The sequence below is a fragment of the Mauremys reevesii genome, linkage group 4 (assembly GCF_016161935.1).
Source record: "Mauremys reevesii isolate NIE-2019 linkage group 4, ASM1616193v1, whole genome shotgun sequence".
NCBI classification, from domain to species: Eukaryota; Metazoa; Chordata; order Testudines; family Geoemydidae; genus Mauremys; species Mauremys reevesii.
In genome coordinates this window covers 22,373,976-22,392,164 of record NC_052626.1, presented here as the reverse complement: position 1 = coordinate 22,392,164, position 18,189 = coordinate 22,373,976, and the positions used below count along the sequence as shown (strand labels likewise).

Below are 18,189 nucleotides of genomic sequence, written 5' to 3'. Positions count from 1 at the left end.
TTTTGTCATGAGGAAAAAGTTCTTATAGTCCAAAAACCTCTCTGTTTCAAGGAAGTTCCTCTTTACACAAGTGGTGGAATACTGTTCTCTCTTCATTGTGTTCTAACTCTTGGATGGTTGGGGCATAAATGGGCATTCCTAGAGCACTAAAGATATAACTCATGCATATGAAGTACATACACCAATTGTACCCTGTTCATCTAATTCTGTCCAACATTCCAAGGCATTTGGGCCTCAAGGTTGTAGCAGTCAAGACATGAAAACACTGCACCATTTGGCATGCTAGGCATCAGGGAAACTATTCACAGAAGTCCCTAAAAGCACTGGAGAAAAAAGTGTGTGTCTAAACTGTGGAAGATCTGCAAGTTACCATTCCTCTGTAAAGGCATCCTCTGGTAGGAAGATGCCACTGTGTTGATTCTCACATAACTCCTTAGATTATAAAGCTCTGTTTTATATGGGGGCAGCTTTCATTCCTGCCTGCTATTCTACCATAAGAATTAAACTCTTTATATCTTTTTCCCTCCCTACTTCTGGGATTAACTTCTGGCTACATCCCATTAGTAATGAATGATGAGAGAAGCTGTGCAATAGAATGAGAAATTTCTTACCTGATAATTTTTTCTATTAGCAGCTTCTCTCCTAATTCAGCCCACCATGGTAGTCTGGTAAATGACTAGAATATACATGGAATTTTTTTTCTAATACATTAGTACATTCTATCAAGTTGTCTTAATACTAATAATTGGTTGCTGTAGTGTTTCTATAGCTGTGATAAGAACTTTCTGATGACCTGAGCTGAAGGTTGAAACATAATGCTGGAGCCTCCAGCAACAATATTGAACTGCCTCCGAATTCCACAGGTGGAGGGGCATTAGCCCCTGAGTCACAAATTCAGAGAGACGCTGGTATCAGAGAGAAAATTATCAGGTAATAAATTTCTCATTCATGCATCTGTTGGAACTCTAAGCAAGACTTCTGGCATCAATGCATCCAGCCTTTAACTTGCTGCAGCTTCTGTCATAAGTCCCCTGTGCAAGGATCATGTGGGGAGAGGTGTCCAGGCATGCCACTCACTCTCTTGTGATTTTGAACATTAGATTTATCTAGTTGGAATGAAGCAAAAAGGAGAGTAGCTGTTTGTCAGGGATCTGACAAAAACCAAGAAATAAGGAATTTACAGTAAATCCATGCTTTGACATTTGTCTCAAATCCTTCATGTATTTCATTGATCTTTTGACGGAACTTAGTTATTATTGAAGTGAAGGACTAAATAGGACTGGTTTACAGGTGCTATGCAGTGTTCCCCACACAGCTCCAAATGAACTTCAGTCCTGATTTGTAACACCTTGTTCTGGCATTACTTCAATGCTGGACCATGATCAAAAAGTGCCGTTGTGACACATTGTGTATATTACAAAAACATTATACAAATGAAGACTAGGATAAAACCACCAAAACTCATCCCTTAACCTTTAAGTATAATATTTGAAGGTAATGCAATCTAGAATTGGCTTTTTAATTGTTTTTAACTAATTTAATTCTTTACTTTCAGATAATGTGTGAATTGTTTTCTTCCCACCTCTATATAAAATGTTTAAAATTAGCCGTGGTTGGCTTATCTTCCTCATGTTCTCTGATGAATTAGAGACAGTATGTTTCTTTTCTCCAGCTACATCCCAGTTCCCAGAGAATTCAGAGCATTCCAGATCTACATTATATGAGAAATTCTGTAAACTGACATTTTTTTTATAATAAGAGACACCTGACTCTTATCTATTGAGTCCAGTTCAAACAAATTGCAAGCACCTTGGAACAGTTCTACTGGTTTAATTTTATACTTAAGTCACAACCTCCCTTCCTCTCTTCATCCTTTTTTTTTTTTTTTTTAATTATTATTATTTTTACTTCCAGGGAGCACAGAATCTATGCCTCAGCCCTTTACTTTATTTGTCCTTTTCAGCTCCCTCTTCTCTTCCCTTTCAAAAAAAAAAAAAAGAAGACCGGATAGAATCTTAAGCAACCAGCTTCAGGGCCGAGCCAAAACTTCTATGGGGGAAACACTCACTTCCAGGCCTCCTTCCCATTCCACCTCTGGTGAGGCACCAAGGTTTCCCAGTTGTTGAACAATGTCTTAGGTAGGGTGCACATGAGATCAGCCTTTTCCTTTGCCATCCCCACTCTGCTCCTTTCCTGTATGACCAGGATCTCAGTTGGAGACATGGTTCTATCCCATTGTTTTTCTTTCAGTCTTTTGGGTTTCAAACTCCCTTCATCTTCCTGTGCTCTGCTCTCAGCCAGGAAGACTTTGAACTGCCAACTGTTGTTGTTCGGTAACAAGAAAATATCCAGTCTCTGCCTCTCTCATCTGCCTGTGTCAGACAGGAAGGCTTTTTAGTGCTCATTGGCTACTGGGGACAAAAATCTCACCACAAAAACAAAACAGAGACTCTTTTCCGTCACCACCTGGAGCATATGCCTCTTTTTAAGTTTTAGCTAGAGAGCATTATCGGGGCTGTTCTTCACATCATGCTGCCTCAGCTGATCACTCCACCTGTCCATTCACATTCCTTGTTTCCCAACCCTTTGTTTTCTAGGCATCCCTGTGAGTGACTTGATTAAAGATTGATCATTTTCTTTCTAGCGAAGTGGAAATCTTTTAGTTGATCAGAAGACCTTCTCCTAATTCCGTCAGCTGTATGCTTGTTTTCTGGAGTACAGAAAGCAATCTTATTTGGGATTTAGGCTCAGGTATGCCTTTAGTCCCTTTGTCTGCAGAGCAGAAGGGTTTTTTCTGAGTTCTCCAAACTGTCGAATCTCATATCTGTGAGGTTCCAGGCTTGAAATCAATTGCTCAAGAAACTTCATGTACCAGTGCAACAGGACACTCTAAAAGTTTGATTCTGCTTTCAGAAGCACTGGGCTTTTGCAGTGGATGGAAATGACAGGCTTCCATCAGAGTAGTTAATTTACAGGATAAAGACAATGGGTGGATTGTGCGAGCCAGCAAAAGCTGACCCTGGAAGAGCCTGAAGCTGAAGGTGTTCCAGTCCATTCCTCAGCATCAGAGTCATCCATCAGTGGATTAGTTTGCAACCAGAAACTCAGCCAAAAAAAAAAAAAATCCAGGTTTTCTTTCAGTGATCCCACCCTATTAGTTTGGATGTTTTTTCAGTATATTTGGGGGAGAGACTTGGGCAGCGACATTCCATCCATTCCTCTGACTTGCAAAATCCAGTAGCACATATAGAAGAGTCTTTTTTATGACACGCTTCTGAGACCTTATGAATCTGGCTCTCTATGTTGGAAGCTGTCTATAAGGTTGACACTCCTTCATCCAAAGGTAACTTAGTGTTATTGCTTTCAGAGTGAACATCACAGGTTCTTGACAAAAGGAACTAGTTCAAAATCTAAGGAGTAAAAAGAGTTCTACAGCAGGACATACATCAGGCTCCAGAAACTATTTAAAAGTTGATGTTCTGCTAAGAGCTTTGAAGGATGTTTGAGTCCATGCCTGCTCTTTCCAAGGAATGAGCCAGGGTCTCACCCTTGTATCTAATTGGTTTAAATCTCAGAAAGCGTCACTGCCCAGCCTTACACTCTACTGGGGAAAAGCAGCTTTAAACATTGTTTCTCCAGGTGGTGATAAATCCCTGTGGGTTTTGACTGCTGCAAGCTCTTGTTTCCTCCTCCTTGGTGAAAGCACCCTTTTAGTTGGAAAAGTTACTAGGAGGGTTGGTAAATTAATCTCTTTGATCCTCCTTATGTAATGTTTTAGCGGTTGTGTGTTTGTTCCTCACCTAACTCAGAGATGCATATTAATAAGCTTTTCCTCCGAACCAAGATCTTTGTGAAAGCACAAACTTCATGCTTTGGACACTTGCAGAATTTTTATTTGCAGTACACTAAAAGTTTCAGAGTTTAACAAGCAGTTATTTCTACATGTCAAGGGCCCTAACAAAGGAAAGAGGGCCTCTAACACTTCAGTACTAGACGTTGGCTTTAGAATGATATTTGCCTAATTTACAAGATGACAAGATAACCCCTGCACGGAAATAACAGGGCATTTGAGCAGAGGCCTACAGTGTATCTTGAGTAGAAAGGGCTGAGGCATCTGTCCAAGAAATCTGTAGAGCTGCTTCCTGGTCAGTACTTATCACATTTGGGTGTTCACTATAAAGTCAATCTCTTCTCAGAGGAAGAGGCCATATAGGGACAGAGCATTTTTAGGCAGCAACTTGAGGTAAGCCTTCTTTCTAAGTTGGCACTAGTTGCCACATCTGTGCACTCTGGTTCATTATAGGATGGGTGTAAAGGAGACCTTCAACAAGAGAGAATTACTTATTGGCATCTATCAGTTTTCACTTCCCACATCTTGATACTACCCTCCTCCCCTCATATTTTTAGGGTTGTATGGTTTTTGTAGAAAGAATCATGATTGGTTGTGTAAGAGAGGTGTTGGCTCCTTTGTATATTCTGGAAAGATGCAGTATTTTTATCTCCATGTTTTCTGATAAGTGGAAACATACCACATTCAGTTACTGAGAAGAGGAAATTACAGTAAAGATAATTACTGCTAAGTTCTTTTTGTGAGGCAAAAAATATATAAAGTTTGAGATTATAAAGATGTCTTGGCTTTTTTCAAGAAACAATATTAAGGAACTTATTTTTTTGAACAATCATGAGACTGAGTACGTTCATAAGCCAATAGAAAAGAATGTGAAAATAATAGTGGGATGTTAGTCAAGTAAAATATTGTCAAAACATTGTTAAAGATCTACTGTAACTTAGAAAATCTTGTATTTGATACTTTGAAAGTATGATTATACCATTGCTGTTTAAATCGTGTCTGAAAAATACAGGAATAAAAATTATTCAAATATTTTTACTACATGTAATAGTTGAAGGTGTTTTTCCCTGAATTTGGAAATATTCTCAATTTTTAATGTTAACAAAATTTGTATGTGGCATATGCTTAAATTGAAATACTTTGGTTTAACTATTAATATACACTTTCTCTTTTTTTTATTTAGTTGGCATACTGTGTAGTTCAATTTTTAGAAAAGGACAGCACGCTTACTGAACCAGTAAGTTTATTTTACTGTTTTATCATATTAACTCATTTTGAAGCATTAATAACATTTTGATTTGCACTGTTTATAATGTTTGTTACACCTAAAAATCATTCCAAAATAATAGATTGATTTTATTATTAAGAGCAAAGTTCTTTAAATTTCTAATTAATAAAATGTATTTTTAAAATTGTTTGAACGATCCCTTGAATAAGCTGCTCACTAAGTCGATATAGTTGGTACCCCCCCCCCCCCCCAATAATGGTACAATGAGCAATTTTTACTTCACTGAGCCAATGTCCATTAGTAAAATTAGCACAGCTAGAACAACTGATCAAAATAAATATCTGACAAGAATGCATATTCATTTTAGAAAGCTTAGCATTTTGATCACCTCACATGATTGTTATATGTGCTAAATCAACGCTGTAGTCTAGTTGCTCACTCCCCCAAAGGAAATAAAATATTTCCTCCAGTTATTATCATGGTGAGGGTGAGCAAGTAGATTTTGCACCTGCTAGTAAATTTTCATAACAATTTATAAGGCTGCACTGAGGACATTATTGCAGATTATGACAATTCAGTTTCTGAGTTAAAAATGTATGCAGTTCTCTATTATGTATAATGCTGAACTATCATTTTACTTGTCCTGACATTCAATATCTTTTCATTAGCTTTAGCTTTTAATTTATATACATATTTCTCCTTCCACGTATCTCTCTCTGCTTTTTTCTTCACATTTTTCAGAAGGGGAGGGAAGTATTATTTCACTTCCCTAATAAGGTAAAGGAAAATTATCTATCTGATAGAATGGCTAATGTTAAAGATTCTCACACCTTTTAAAATTATATCTATACCTGTACATTATCTGTACATATTTATATTTTAAAAGATGATTCTGTTAAAAAAAAAAAAACCTGCTAATTTTTTAAGTGTTCTTCTTCGAGTGCTTGCTCATGTCGATTCCATTGTAGGTGTGCGCGCACTCACGTGCGTCGTCGTCGGAGACTTTTGCCTTAGCAGTTCCCGTAGGGCCAGCTGTGGCACTCTCTGAAGTACCACACTCATGCCATGGTATATCAGGTGCTGCCAGCATGTGCCCTCTCAGTTCCTTCTTACCACCTGTGATGGTCAGTCAGAGCACCTCCATCCCTTGCTTCTTGATCAGAGGTTTCTCTTCTATCTTAGCCTTGTGCTTCTAGCTGTAAATATTTTAATCATTTGTTAGTTGGTTACGTACCTGTTAAGTGTTCAGTTAGATAGTGTCCCAGCGGGGACTTTGCCCCAGGAGGAGCCTCTGTCTCAGGTTTCAAGCCCTGCTCTTTGTGTAACAGGCCTATGCCTGTTAGTGACCTGGACAACAGTTGCCTACAGAGCCTCGGGAAATCCCACATAAAGGAGTGCTGTTGCATCTGCCAGATCTTTTGTCCTCAGACACAAAGAGCACAACATATTCCTCATGCCCCTCCTGATGCAGTGCTGCCCAATGCCCAGCTTTGGAGCAGGCACAGGCCAAACCGGCACCAGCGCATCAACTATGGTACATAGTTCACCCACAGCACTGAGCTTCTCCTGGCACCGATCCCCGGTGATGAAGAAGACGACGGCACTGAGCAAGCACGACCAAGGGGCACTGGGCAAAGGACCTGGATCAGGCCTTACACCCACTCTGGACCCGCAAAAGGGCTCAGCCCTGGCGAGTTCATCCCCCCCGAAAGAACCTGCCACCGACTTCAGGGAACGGTAAAGGGCCCAAACCAACGGCGCAGTCAACGCCCTCTGAGCCCAGAGCGCCTGGAGAGCTAAGAGTGCCTCCGCCGCAGGTAGCACTGCAGGCGGCAGTGGAACTGGGTAAGGCTCTCCGTGAGTGCAAGCCCACCGGCAAGGCCTCACACAAGATAAGTGAGCGCCACCGGTCTCCAGAGCCAAGACAGAGCCCTAGGTCACCATGTTCTTGGTCTCTGCATCAGCCCAGGTCTCTGGCGCGACGCTCCCGATCTCTGACTTCACGCTGGATCTCACCCAGGTGTCAGTGATCTCCCTGGCACTGGTCTTCATCGCGATGTCGGTCACCATCGCCAAGACCACCTGGTTGCTCCTCGACGCAGCACCACTTGCCCTACTCCTGGCACCGGTCAGACTGTTCACTGGCAGCAACACTAAGCCACCAGACTCAAGCCTCCACAGCCTTGCCTTGGTCACCGGAGGGTGACGACTTCTACAGCTCAGAAAGTGCAGTTCAGCCCCTTGCCCAGACAGCATCGTGATTGGGCTCCAGAGGGTGCGTCCACGGCAGCAGTTCTGACCCGGCAGCAGTTCTGACCCGGCAGCTGACCCAATGGCCTTACTGGAATGCCTGAGGCATTCCGTCATGCTGTTGCCCCACTCCTGCCAACCCTTGGTCACCATGTCAGACATGCCAAAGTTGGACTCCACGGCACTGGGTTCAGTGCAGGACGCTCCAGCAGCTGCCGCAGGTGAGGAGCTGGTACCCACCCCAAGGTTGCCATCTCCAATGTGTGAGGACATTGCCGGACCTCTCCTGGTGGTCCAATCATTCTCCTCTTCTCTGGATAAGGCGGTGGCAGGCCCCTCGAGCTAGATGAGCTAGATGATAGGGAGCCTCAGGCACTGCTCTGCAGGGTCGCTTCCAACCTGGGCCTCAAGGTGGAGGAGATAGAGGAGCAGACGGACAAGTTGTTTAATATGCTCTCGGCATCCCCCCAGCCTGTGTCGCGCTCTCAGTACACTAGGGGCCCTGAACATTGCCAAAACCATCTGGTAAACCCCGTCCTCCATCCCGCCCACCACTAAGAGGGCAGAAAAGAAGTATTTCATCCCTGCAAAAGGGTTTGATCACTTGTACGCCCACCTGCCACCGGGATCATTGGTCACGTTGGCCCACCAGTTCCATCCCTAAAAATAAAGAGGCCAAGAGGTTGGATTTGTTTGGTCTCAAAATTTATTCTACGCCCAGTTTCTGGTGGCAAACCACCAGAACCTTTTGGGGTCACTATAACTTTAACTTGTGGGACTCTCTCCTCAAGCTCAAGGACTCCATGTCCAAGGAGATGGTCCAGGAGTTCGCGATCCTGATGGAGGGAGGAGGGGACTGCAGCAGCTCAGAGCTCCCTACAGATGGCTTGGGACATGGATGATTCAGCTGCCCGGGTGGTCGCTTTGCCGGTGGTCATGCAGTGCAGTTCCTGGCTCCAGGAGATGCAGGCCTCTACTCAGGACCTCCCAGCTGACGGTGACAGCCTGTTCTCCAACCAAACGGATGCGTGTCTGCACGGCCTGTAGGACGTGCGCGTGACCCTCTGCTTTCTGGGGATGCACACTCCTCAGGCATTGAGACAGCCGTTACGGCCTTTTCCACCACCTCGACAGTGGCATCCTCAACAGGGGCCTGCAAGGAAACTAGACATCGGGTTTAGCCACCACCACTCTGTCGTCCTGGTCTCTTACACAGCCTGGCCCAGCGAAGCACCGGGGGGGCCAAAAGCTCTCATTTTGGGGTGTACTCAGGAATGACTCATCAGTCAACTGTCCAGATCCTTCCCATCTTTTCCTCAACCACCTTTTTCCCTGTCACTCAGCCTGGTGTGGGTTATGTCAGGCTGCTGGGTCCTGGACATAGAGGCTTGGGGCTACACCCTGCAATTTCTGGCCGCCCCTCTCTCCCACTTCCCCGTCCCTCTTAAGGGACCCTTCTCATGAGCAACTCCTAGTTCAGGAAGTTGAGAAGCTCCTAAGCTAGAGGGCTGTGGAAGAGGTTCCTTGGGACATGGAAGGAAGAGTATTCTACTTCCGCTACTTCCTAAACCTGAAAGTGAAAGGGGGCCTCAGACCCATTCTAGGCCTGCGGGGCCTCTACAAGTCTCTCAAGAAGTTGAAGTTTTGCATGGTCTCCCTGACCACCTTCATTCCTTCCCTGGATCCGGGGGACTGGTATGTTGCTCTTGAATTAAAGGACACTTACTTTCATGTCTCCATATTCACAGGACACAGGTGTTTCTTGCATTTCATAGTGTCTGGGTGCCACTTCCAGTTCATGGCACCACCCTTTGGCCTGTCCTGGGCCCCAGGGTGTTCACGAAATGCGTGGTGCCCGAGGCACCCTACCTGAGGCATTGAGGGGTCCAGATCTTCCTGTATCTTGACGACTGCCTCAAGGACCAGTCTCCAGACCAGGTGCAAAGGAGCCTCGATTTGGTTTGCCTCACCTGCAGCGACCTGGGCCTCTTAATAAATACAGAAAAATGCACATTAACATCGGTCCAACGCATAGAGTTTATCGGAGCGGTTCTCGACTCTACGCAGGCCAGGGCCTTCCTGATGGAAGCACGTTTTCAGGCCATGATTGACTTGATCTCCCTCATAAAGAGCCAACCGCTCACCACAGCCCACATGTTCCTGTGACTTATAGGCCACATGGCCACATGAACATACATGGTCAACCACGCCCTGCTTCATCTAAAGCCTCTGCAACCGCGGCTGGCCTCAGCCTACATTCCCAGCAGGCACCCCCTGGACTGAGTGGTCATGGTGCCAAGCCATATTCTCTCATCTCTGGACTGGTGGCGGGATCCCAAGTCGGTACTGCAAGGAGTCCCCTTTGCGACCCTATCTGTCGCTCACCATGGTCTCAGATGCATCAGATCTAGGTTGTGGAGCCCATCTGGGTGAGCTCAAACACCCAGGGCCGCTGGCTACAGCATGACCTAGACCTTCATATCAATGTCAAGGATCTCAGAGCGGTTCACCTGGCCTGCCAGGCTTTCTTGCCCCAGCTGGAAGGCAATCAGGTGTAGGTCCTGACAGATAATACTGTCGCAATGTATTACATCAACAGGCAGGGCGGCACCAGGTCTTCAGCCCTTTGTCAGGAAGCGCTCAGCCTCTGGGACTTTTGTGTGCTGCACACCATTCATTCAGTAGGTGCCCACCTGCCCGGAACCAAGAACATCCTGGCAGATCACCATCTTGCCACGAATGGTCGCTCCATCCGGAGATGATCAGCCTAGTTTTCCACAGGTGGGGAACCCCCCAAGTGGACCTGTTCATGTCCAGGCAGAACAGAAAGTGCCATGTGTTTTGTTCTCTGCAGGGTAGGGACAAGGGCTCCCTGTCAGACATCTTCCTGATCCCATGGTTGGGAGCACTGCTATACGCCTTCCTGCTGATACCGTTAATCCACACAATCTTGCTAAAGGTAAAGCAAGACAAAGCGATAGTCATCCTCATAGCCCTATCATGGCCTCGTCAACACTGATTTGGCATGCTGCTGAGCCTTTCTGCAGTCACCCCACCTCTTCGGCCAGATCTGCTGTCCCAGAACCACAGCAATCTACTGCTTCCAAACATGGAGGAGCTGCACTTGATGGCCTGGGTACTGCATGGCTAAGTGGGGAAGAACAGCGGTGTTCTGCTGGTGTCCAGCAGGTCCTGCTGGGCAGCAGGAAACTCTCCACCAGGGCTACCTACGTGGCAAAGTGGAAACAGTTCTTGTGTTGGGCCTTGGATTGCTGCATTCATCCAGAAGAGGCCCCACTGCAAGACATCCTGGTTTATTTGCTGCACCTTATGCTCCAGGATCTGTTGCTCTCTTTGGTCAAGGTACACCTGGCAGCCATTTTGACCTTCTGCCCTCTGTTTGAAGGCACGGTTCCTGAAATGTCTGGAGTGCCTTTACCCACGTGTCCGGGACCTGGTCCCTCCTTGGGACCTGAATCTTGTGTTGTTGAGGCTCATGGGGTCCCTCTTTGAGCCCTTGGCTTCCTGCTCCCTCCTGCTTCTCTCCTGGAAGGTATCTTTTTTTGGTCACCATAACTTCGGCACATAGGGTGTCCGAGATCAGGGCACTCACATCGGAATCTCCTTATACCTTCTAGAAGGTACCTTCTATAAGGACAAGGTCCAGCTGCATCCACACCCAGCTTTTCTGTCCAAGGTTGTGTCCCAGTAGTGCGTAATATACCATATGTCAAAAGCCTCATACGATGGATGAGGAATACAGGCTGCATACCCTGGACGTCAGATGGGTGCTGGCCTTCTACATAGAAAGAACAAAGCTGTTCCATAAAGTCTACGCAATTGTTTGTTGCTGTTGCTGACAGAATGAAGGGTTGCCTAGCATCCACCCAGAGAATCTCATCCTGGATCATGGCCTGCATCCGCTACTGCTATGAGCTGGCGAAAGTGCCCCTGCCGGCGATCATGACAGCTCACTTGACTAGGGCGCAGGTGTTATCAGCTGCCTTCCTTGCTCAGGTGCCGATCTTGGAAATTTGCTGTGCCACGACCTGGTCGTCCATCCACATCTTTGCTTTGCGCTATGTGCTGACCCAGCACGCTCAAGATGATGCTGGTTTCAGCAGAGAAGTACTCCAATCTGCAATCTTGTGAACTCCAAGCCCACCTTCGTGGATTCTGCTTGAGTCACCTACAATGGGATCAACATGTCTGCACTCGGAGAAGAAAAAACATTTACCCACCTTTTGTAATGGCTGTTCTTTGAGATGTGTTGCTCATGTTTATTCCATTACCTGCCCTCCTACCTCTCTGTTGGAGTTGTTGGCAAGTAGGAATGGAGAGGGCGCAGTGCCAGCAGTGCGTAATATACCACGGTATGAGTGTGTCACTCCAGGGGGCACCATAGTCGGCCCTACAGTTACCAGTAAGGCAAAAGTCTCCGACCGCACATGTGGGCGCGCGCACACCTACAATGGAATGGACATGAGTAACACATCTCAAAGAACACTTACAAAAGGTGGGTAACTGTTTGTTTTTTACTCATTGTACAGTACAAAAACACTTGTTTTTTCTGTTATGTATGTTAATTTTGAAAGAAGATATTACTCCATCCACACTAATTTTATGTAATACCAACAATCTATGGTGCATACACTATCTCTCTAGTGAATATTTAACCACACTAAACAAAATCTTCAGGCAATTTGGCTCAGCTGCTAGGCTCGGCTCAAAAGAGGTCTACCTTCTTGTTAACTTTTGCTTGAAATAAACAATTTGTTGGCAATTTTTTATTCTTAAAATTTAGTATGAATATTTTCTGATACTTTGGTAAGTATAAGCTTAAAGATGTTTGTCAAAAATGATTTGTTAGAATTTGTCAAATTATTTTCCCCTTAGTATCGTAGTTTTTTGGCCACGCAATCTCAGCACACACAAATGGTTTTCTTAATATTTACAAATAGGAGGTTTTAATTTATGGGGCATTTCCCAGGAGAGAAGTATTGGGCATCTTCATCCTTATGCAGAATACTTCCACATAATATTTGCTACTATTATCTAATTGCAGCAGGAACTGGAGAGGGAAACTAAATATAGAAGGGAGAGGAAAGGGGACTGTGATGCAGAAAGGGAAGGGGAGAGAGATAGAGAATATATGCACAGGGTAAAAAGAACCTTGTGAAGAAACAAAGTTAAAATATGTACTGATAAAACTAAATGTAGTGCAAAATGGCAAAATACACTATAGTGAAGAAGCAATAAACTTAGATAAGAATAGGGGGTAGCAGAGGAGAGAAATCTGATGAGAAAAAGATAAGTGGAGAAGATAAACAGCAAATTTAATATTTCTATTGTTAGAAAAAGGTCAAAATATGCAGAATGAAATAAAGGGCAGAGGGGAAAGAAAGCAAGTTTTTAAATGAGGCACAGGTGTGTTTATCATTGATATCTGTAGATGTGAATATCAGAGATTGATAAATTACAGGAAACTGTGTTGCTGCATGATCCCTGTCAATGTTTCAGTCCCTCAGTGCAGATTCATTGATCAACAGCTGGAAATAATGCATTGGCACAGAAGCACCAAAGCAGTGACACCATCCCACTCCCAGATTGAGGGTGGCAAAGGAGTAGTTGTTTCTAGGGTGCTATCCTGTGGCAGGGCCCACTCGCTCCTGCCTCCGCTGAAGTCCACAAACAGCTTTCAGACCTTTTTGCTGATAAAAACACAATATTATTTTCCACCACCCTTATGCACTATATAGCCTCACCCCTACAGTCTTGGGGAGCCCTCTGCACCTGAGGCAAGCAGGGGAGAGCGATTTCTCTCCCTTTCTCGTTCTCCTTCCCTCTTTTCCCACTTCTTTCCTGTGCCTTTTGTATCATTGGTCTGATGGCCTAGTTAGTCTCTTAATTCTCCTCAGCCCACCAGTTAGGCACAGCTCTTCTTAATAAGGTCTGCTCTAGAATTAATTAATTAGAGTTGCAGTGACCAGAGTGCTGGCTCAGCTGCTATCCTATTCTCTGTCACACAGGCAAAAAAATTGTGTTACTCCTCTCCTTCCACCTTACACATTTTGCCATGCTTTTTTTTAATATTAAATTACAAAATACAAATGTAGAAACTTATAAAAAATAAAAAAAAAGTGGAAATTCCCAAAGAGATTATCTAACATTTGACATTGAGGAATGCTATTCCAGTCATGTATAATTGCACATTAGTTGAAAACAAACATCTAATAACTTGAAAATAATTTGATACCAAACTTAATACATTATTCATTGACACACTGCCACAGACTGAAAAAATCTGAACTGTGCCTCTTTATTGATGATTGGAGACAGAAACATCAGAAAAAAATCTTCATCCATAATAAAAGCATTCATCTCATTATTTAGTGATCAAAATCACTAGAATGCATTATTCTTCATCAAAAAGGCTTGAGCAAACTGCCCTGTGTCATTCCTAACTGAAGCAACACATGCAGAAAGCCATCGTTCCTGTTCTTTGAGACTCTCTTAAGTTTTAGAAGGTGCCTGTAACTGTTACAAGAGCTGATATAATTGATCTGACAACAATTCTATAAGTATTAAAAATTCAGTCTTTGTGTATAATCTTCTCCAAAAAACCCAGTATTTTCCAAATTTATGGTTTTATCTTACATGTTTTATGGCCTGCCTAAACCTTTGATGAGTATGATGAAAGGAAGATATGAGATGACGGTGATGATAATATAGTTGTATCAGTTTTGGCATTGAAAAGTCACATATATATTCACAGCAGTCATCTGTGAACTTCTCATGTCTTTTATCCAAAAATAACAGCTTACAATTTAGAGGCCTCATCTTGGAATCGCATAAGTAAGGGTTTTCAGGATCAGGTCCTAGGTATGAAAGCAACAAAAAAGCAAAGATTGGAGCCAGCATTATGTTAGTATTGCACAGACAGAAATTTCCAGCTCATGGGTGTGTTAATGATTGTTTGGCCTCAGAATTACTTACTTTACCCTTTGATGATGACTTTCACACTATTCTTTTAAATGTCTGTAACTGTTCATGTTTGGAGTAGCACTTTTTTTAACCCTCACTGCTGAGTAACAAGTGTTAGTCTGGGAATAGTAATTTCCATGATGCAGTAACATGCCTGATCACTGATTGTTTGGGACAAGAATCCTTCGGTTCTTCTTCAAGTGATGGTCTCTATATGTAGTCCACTCAATGTGTACATATGGTTTATGTGCCTGAGACCATAAGATTTTTCACTAGCAGTGTCTGTCGGTCCATGCCTGCACCTTTATCGTCCTTGTGCTCTGAACCAAGGTTATTAGGGGATGTATGGAACGACTGCTAGTCCAGTATCTTTCTACCACCCATAGTCTGAACTCTGAAACCTAACCCTTCAGTGTCCACAGCTTTATCTAGCATTCTTTGTCTAGTGTAAATAGTTTTACCTGTTCTTAGATAAGTTTGATAGTTTAGAGTTAGTTTTAGGGTCCAGGGGCCTGAGGTGCTCCCTCACCACTGTATGGGATGCCCAAGATCTCAGAATTCAAGATCTGCATGGTCTGCTCCCGGGTCGTCCTGGTAAGCAATGACCATGACACTTGCTTGCTTTGCCCCAGGAAAGCTCATACCCCCTCCAAGTGTAATATCTGTCTGTCCTCCTACCAAGACTATCAATCCACAAGAGTGCAGTTTTAGGAGATTCCTGATTGATTGTTCAATGAGTCCATAGTCTGAACCCAGCCTGTCAGGAACCCCTCGTCCTCTCCCTCCCTCTCATGTGGGCAAAATGACTTGCCAACTGCTATGCCACCTTGTGGCTAGGTGCAGTGTTGAAGGGTTTTTTTTCTTTAGTCCTGCTGACCCTGGTCTGGTGGTGGTCCCCTTCTTCCTTGAGCAATGGTCCCTGTTGTTTTCCACTGTGGGTTACACGTGTGCATCATACGCCCGAAGTCAGAGAATTTGAAAGTACTATCTGTTGGTCCGCACATGTGCCCTTGCTTGCCTTGTGTCTTTGACTACAGCGATAAAGGACGGGGTGAACCAACCACCTCTTCAGGTCTCCTTCTCACAGCTTCATGGTCCAGGTCGAAACCTTTAGTATCCTTAGCTTTTATGTCGTTCTGAAAAACAATATTGATTAAATAGTTCATAGTTGTAATAGTTTTTAATAACTTCTATAGATTTAGTAGTTTTAGTAGTTGTTAGTATCTTTTATGGTTAGATTAGGCTACATGGGACTCCAGCACAAGCTCTTTGACATCCTCCACACCTCTAGACCTGTAAGAATAGCCCTCCCTGTAAATGAGGCCATATTGGAGCTGGCTAGAACAATGTGGCACACCCTTGCTACCTGCATCTACCCCAAAAAGGACAGAGAGATGATGATATGTCCTGGCTAAGGGTTCAGAATTCTTATTCTCTCACACAGCTCCCAATTCAGTGGTGGTTCAGGCAACAACACCCAAATCTACTCCTGCAGGCAAGGAGGATAAACATGTAAATCTACTCGGGAGGAAGGTTTTCTTGTCCTCCAATTTTCAGTTCACGATAGCCAACTATCAAGCACTATTGGCTAAATATGATTTCCTGAACCATGCTAAGTTTGAGGAATTTGCCAACAGCCTCCCACAGCAGGATCATTTTCATTTCCAAGCTCTAATAGAGGAAGGAAAGTTAATAGCCAGAATCACCCTCCAATCTGCAGTCAAGGCAGCCTCAGAGCCATGGCTACCACCATTCTTATGCAAAGGGAGTCCTGGCACTGTGCCTCAGCGTTCTCCAGGGAGCCCAGAATACCATTTGAAGACCTCCCCTTCAATGAATCTCACCTCTTCAGTCAGTACACAGATGAGTCCCTATACACTCTGAAGGGCTTTAGGGCTACCCGTCGATCACTGAGTGTATACACACCTTCCCTTAAAAGGAAGTTACATCACCAATTAACCCCATCAAGGTATAGAGCTCAACACTTCTATCATCAGAGACCCTACAAACCACCTCATAAAAGGTAGAAGATTCAAAAGTCCGGCTTCCATGAGGCCAGTATGGAAGGAACAACATCCCAATCCCACCCTGCAACCCAGGAATATTTTTGATCCAGGCTTGAGAACCGTGACTCACTGAGCCCAACACCACCTGACTCCAGTGCTCCGGGGATCACTTAGCACTCTTTTTCAACACCTGGAGCGTGATAATGATGGACACATGGGTGCTGGCTATATGATGGAGTTTGCAATGCTACCTCATCCAAATCTTCCCTTCACAACCCCCTTCGGGGACCACTCTCATGACAGTATTCTCGCTCAGGAGGTGAACTCCTTATAGCAGCAAGGAGCAATAGAGTGTGTTTCTCCACAGTATTAGGTTACAGTTTTATTTGACCTGCTTCCTCATATCCAAGAAGAAGGCTGGGTGGAAACCAATCCTTGACCTCCACCACCTCAACCACTTCATTCACATACTCAAATTTCACAGTCATGTAGGCAGCAATAATTCAATTTTTAGAAAGAATGGCATGTGGTCATGGCTCCTGCCCACAGACAATTTCTCAGATTTATGGTGGGCTCTGATCATTTCCAGTACTATCCTTCAGAATAGCTACCACCCCCATAGTCTTTACCAAGGTATTTTCAGTGGTAGCAGCTCACATCAGATGTCATGGCCCCCTCACTTTCCCATACCTCGACGACTGGCTCCTCACCACCAAATCTCACCAAAAAGCCTATACGTCGACATCTATGATGCTCCACCTCTTTTCCTGACTGGGGAGTCAGTGTAAACATTAAAAAATCTAGTATTACTCCCATGAAATCTTTGGACTTCATTGGGGCAACCTTGAACTCTATTACCACAGGGGCAAACTTGCTCACAATTTCCAGACCATGAATGATATTATAGCTCACATTGCAAGCAACCTTTGGGTAATAGTCAAAACATGTCTGTCCCTACTTGGCCACATGGCTTTGTGCACGTCACTCCATTTGCAAGACTCCACCTTCAAGTATGACTACATTCAGTTCACTCCTCAAGCTGTCATTCCATGAATCTCACACGGACAGTTCCTGCCAAGATACTGTCCTCCCTTCTGTGGTGGACAAATCCTCATCTCACATGCGTGGGGGCTCTCTTTCTCCCCTCTTCACTGGCCAAGACAGTCATTATGGATGTTTCCCTGCTAGGTTGGGGAGCCTATATGGGCAACCACACAGCACAAGGAGCCTGGACATCTTGAGAGTACAGAATGCACATCAGTGTCCTGGAATACTGGACAGTAAGGAAGGTTGCAAATCCTTTCTTCCATTCGCTCGCTTTCACCACATCCTGATAATGTCAGATGACACTACAATGGTCTTTTACACCAGCAAGCAAGGGAGCGAGATCTGCCTCCCTGTGTGCAGAAGCAGTCAATCTCTGGAACTGGTGCATCAGCAATCAGATCACCCTATCTGCAGCCTACCTTCCAGGTACGCAGAATGCACTCTCAGATTCCCTCAGCAAACATTTTACAATTGACCACAAGTGGGAACTTCATGACATGGTGCTGCATGACATTTTCACATGATGGAGAACACCAACAAGAGATCTGTTCACTTCCCAGGCCAACAAGTGCATCACGTGTTGCTCCAGAGGAGACGTAGGCTGTCACTTCCAGGGTGATGCTCTCCTTTCCTGGTCAGACCAGCTCAACTATGCCTTCCCTCCGCTGCCGCTTCTGCCATGAGTGCTACACGAGTTCTGGCAGAACAGGGTGACAGTCATCCTGATCACCCCTTTCTGGCCCTGACTGTTCTAGTTCCCCGAGCTCCTGACCCAGTGCAATGGCAGGATCAAACACCCCAATCCACAACCACTCAACCTCGGC

General features: G+C 44.5%; 1 protein-coding gene across 2 annotated transcripts in view; it reads left to right on the top strand.

The window, feature by feature from the left end:
* Positions 1 to 18,189, top strand: part of PPP2R5C (protein phosphatase 2 regulatory subunit B'gamma) — a 170,789-nt gene that overhangs the window by 121,911 nt on the left and 30,689 nt on the right. For both annotated transcript variants that reach the window (XM_039534849.1, XM_039534850.1), the window contains one exon: positions 5,034 to 5,087. In XM_039534849.1, the coding sequence (XP_039390783.1) occupies positions 5,034 to 5,087 (54 nt within the window). The remainder of the gene's footprint in view (positions 1 to 5,033; positions 5,088 to 18,189) is intronic.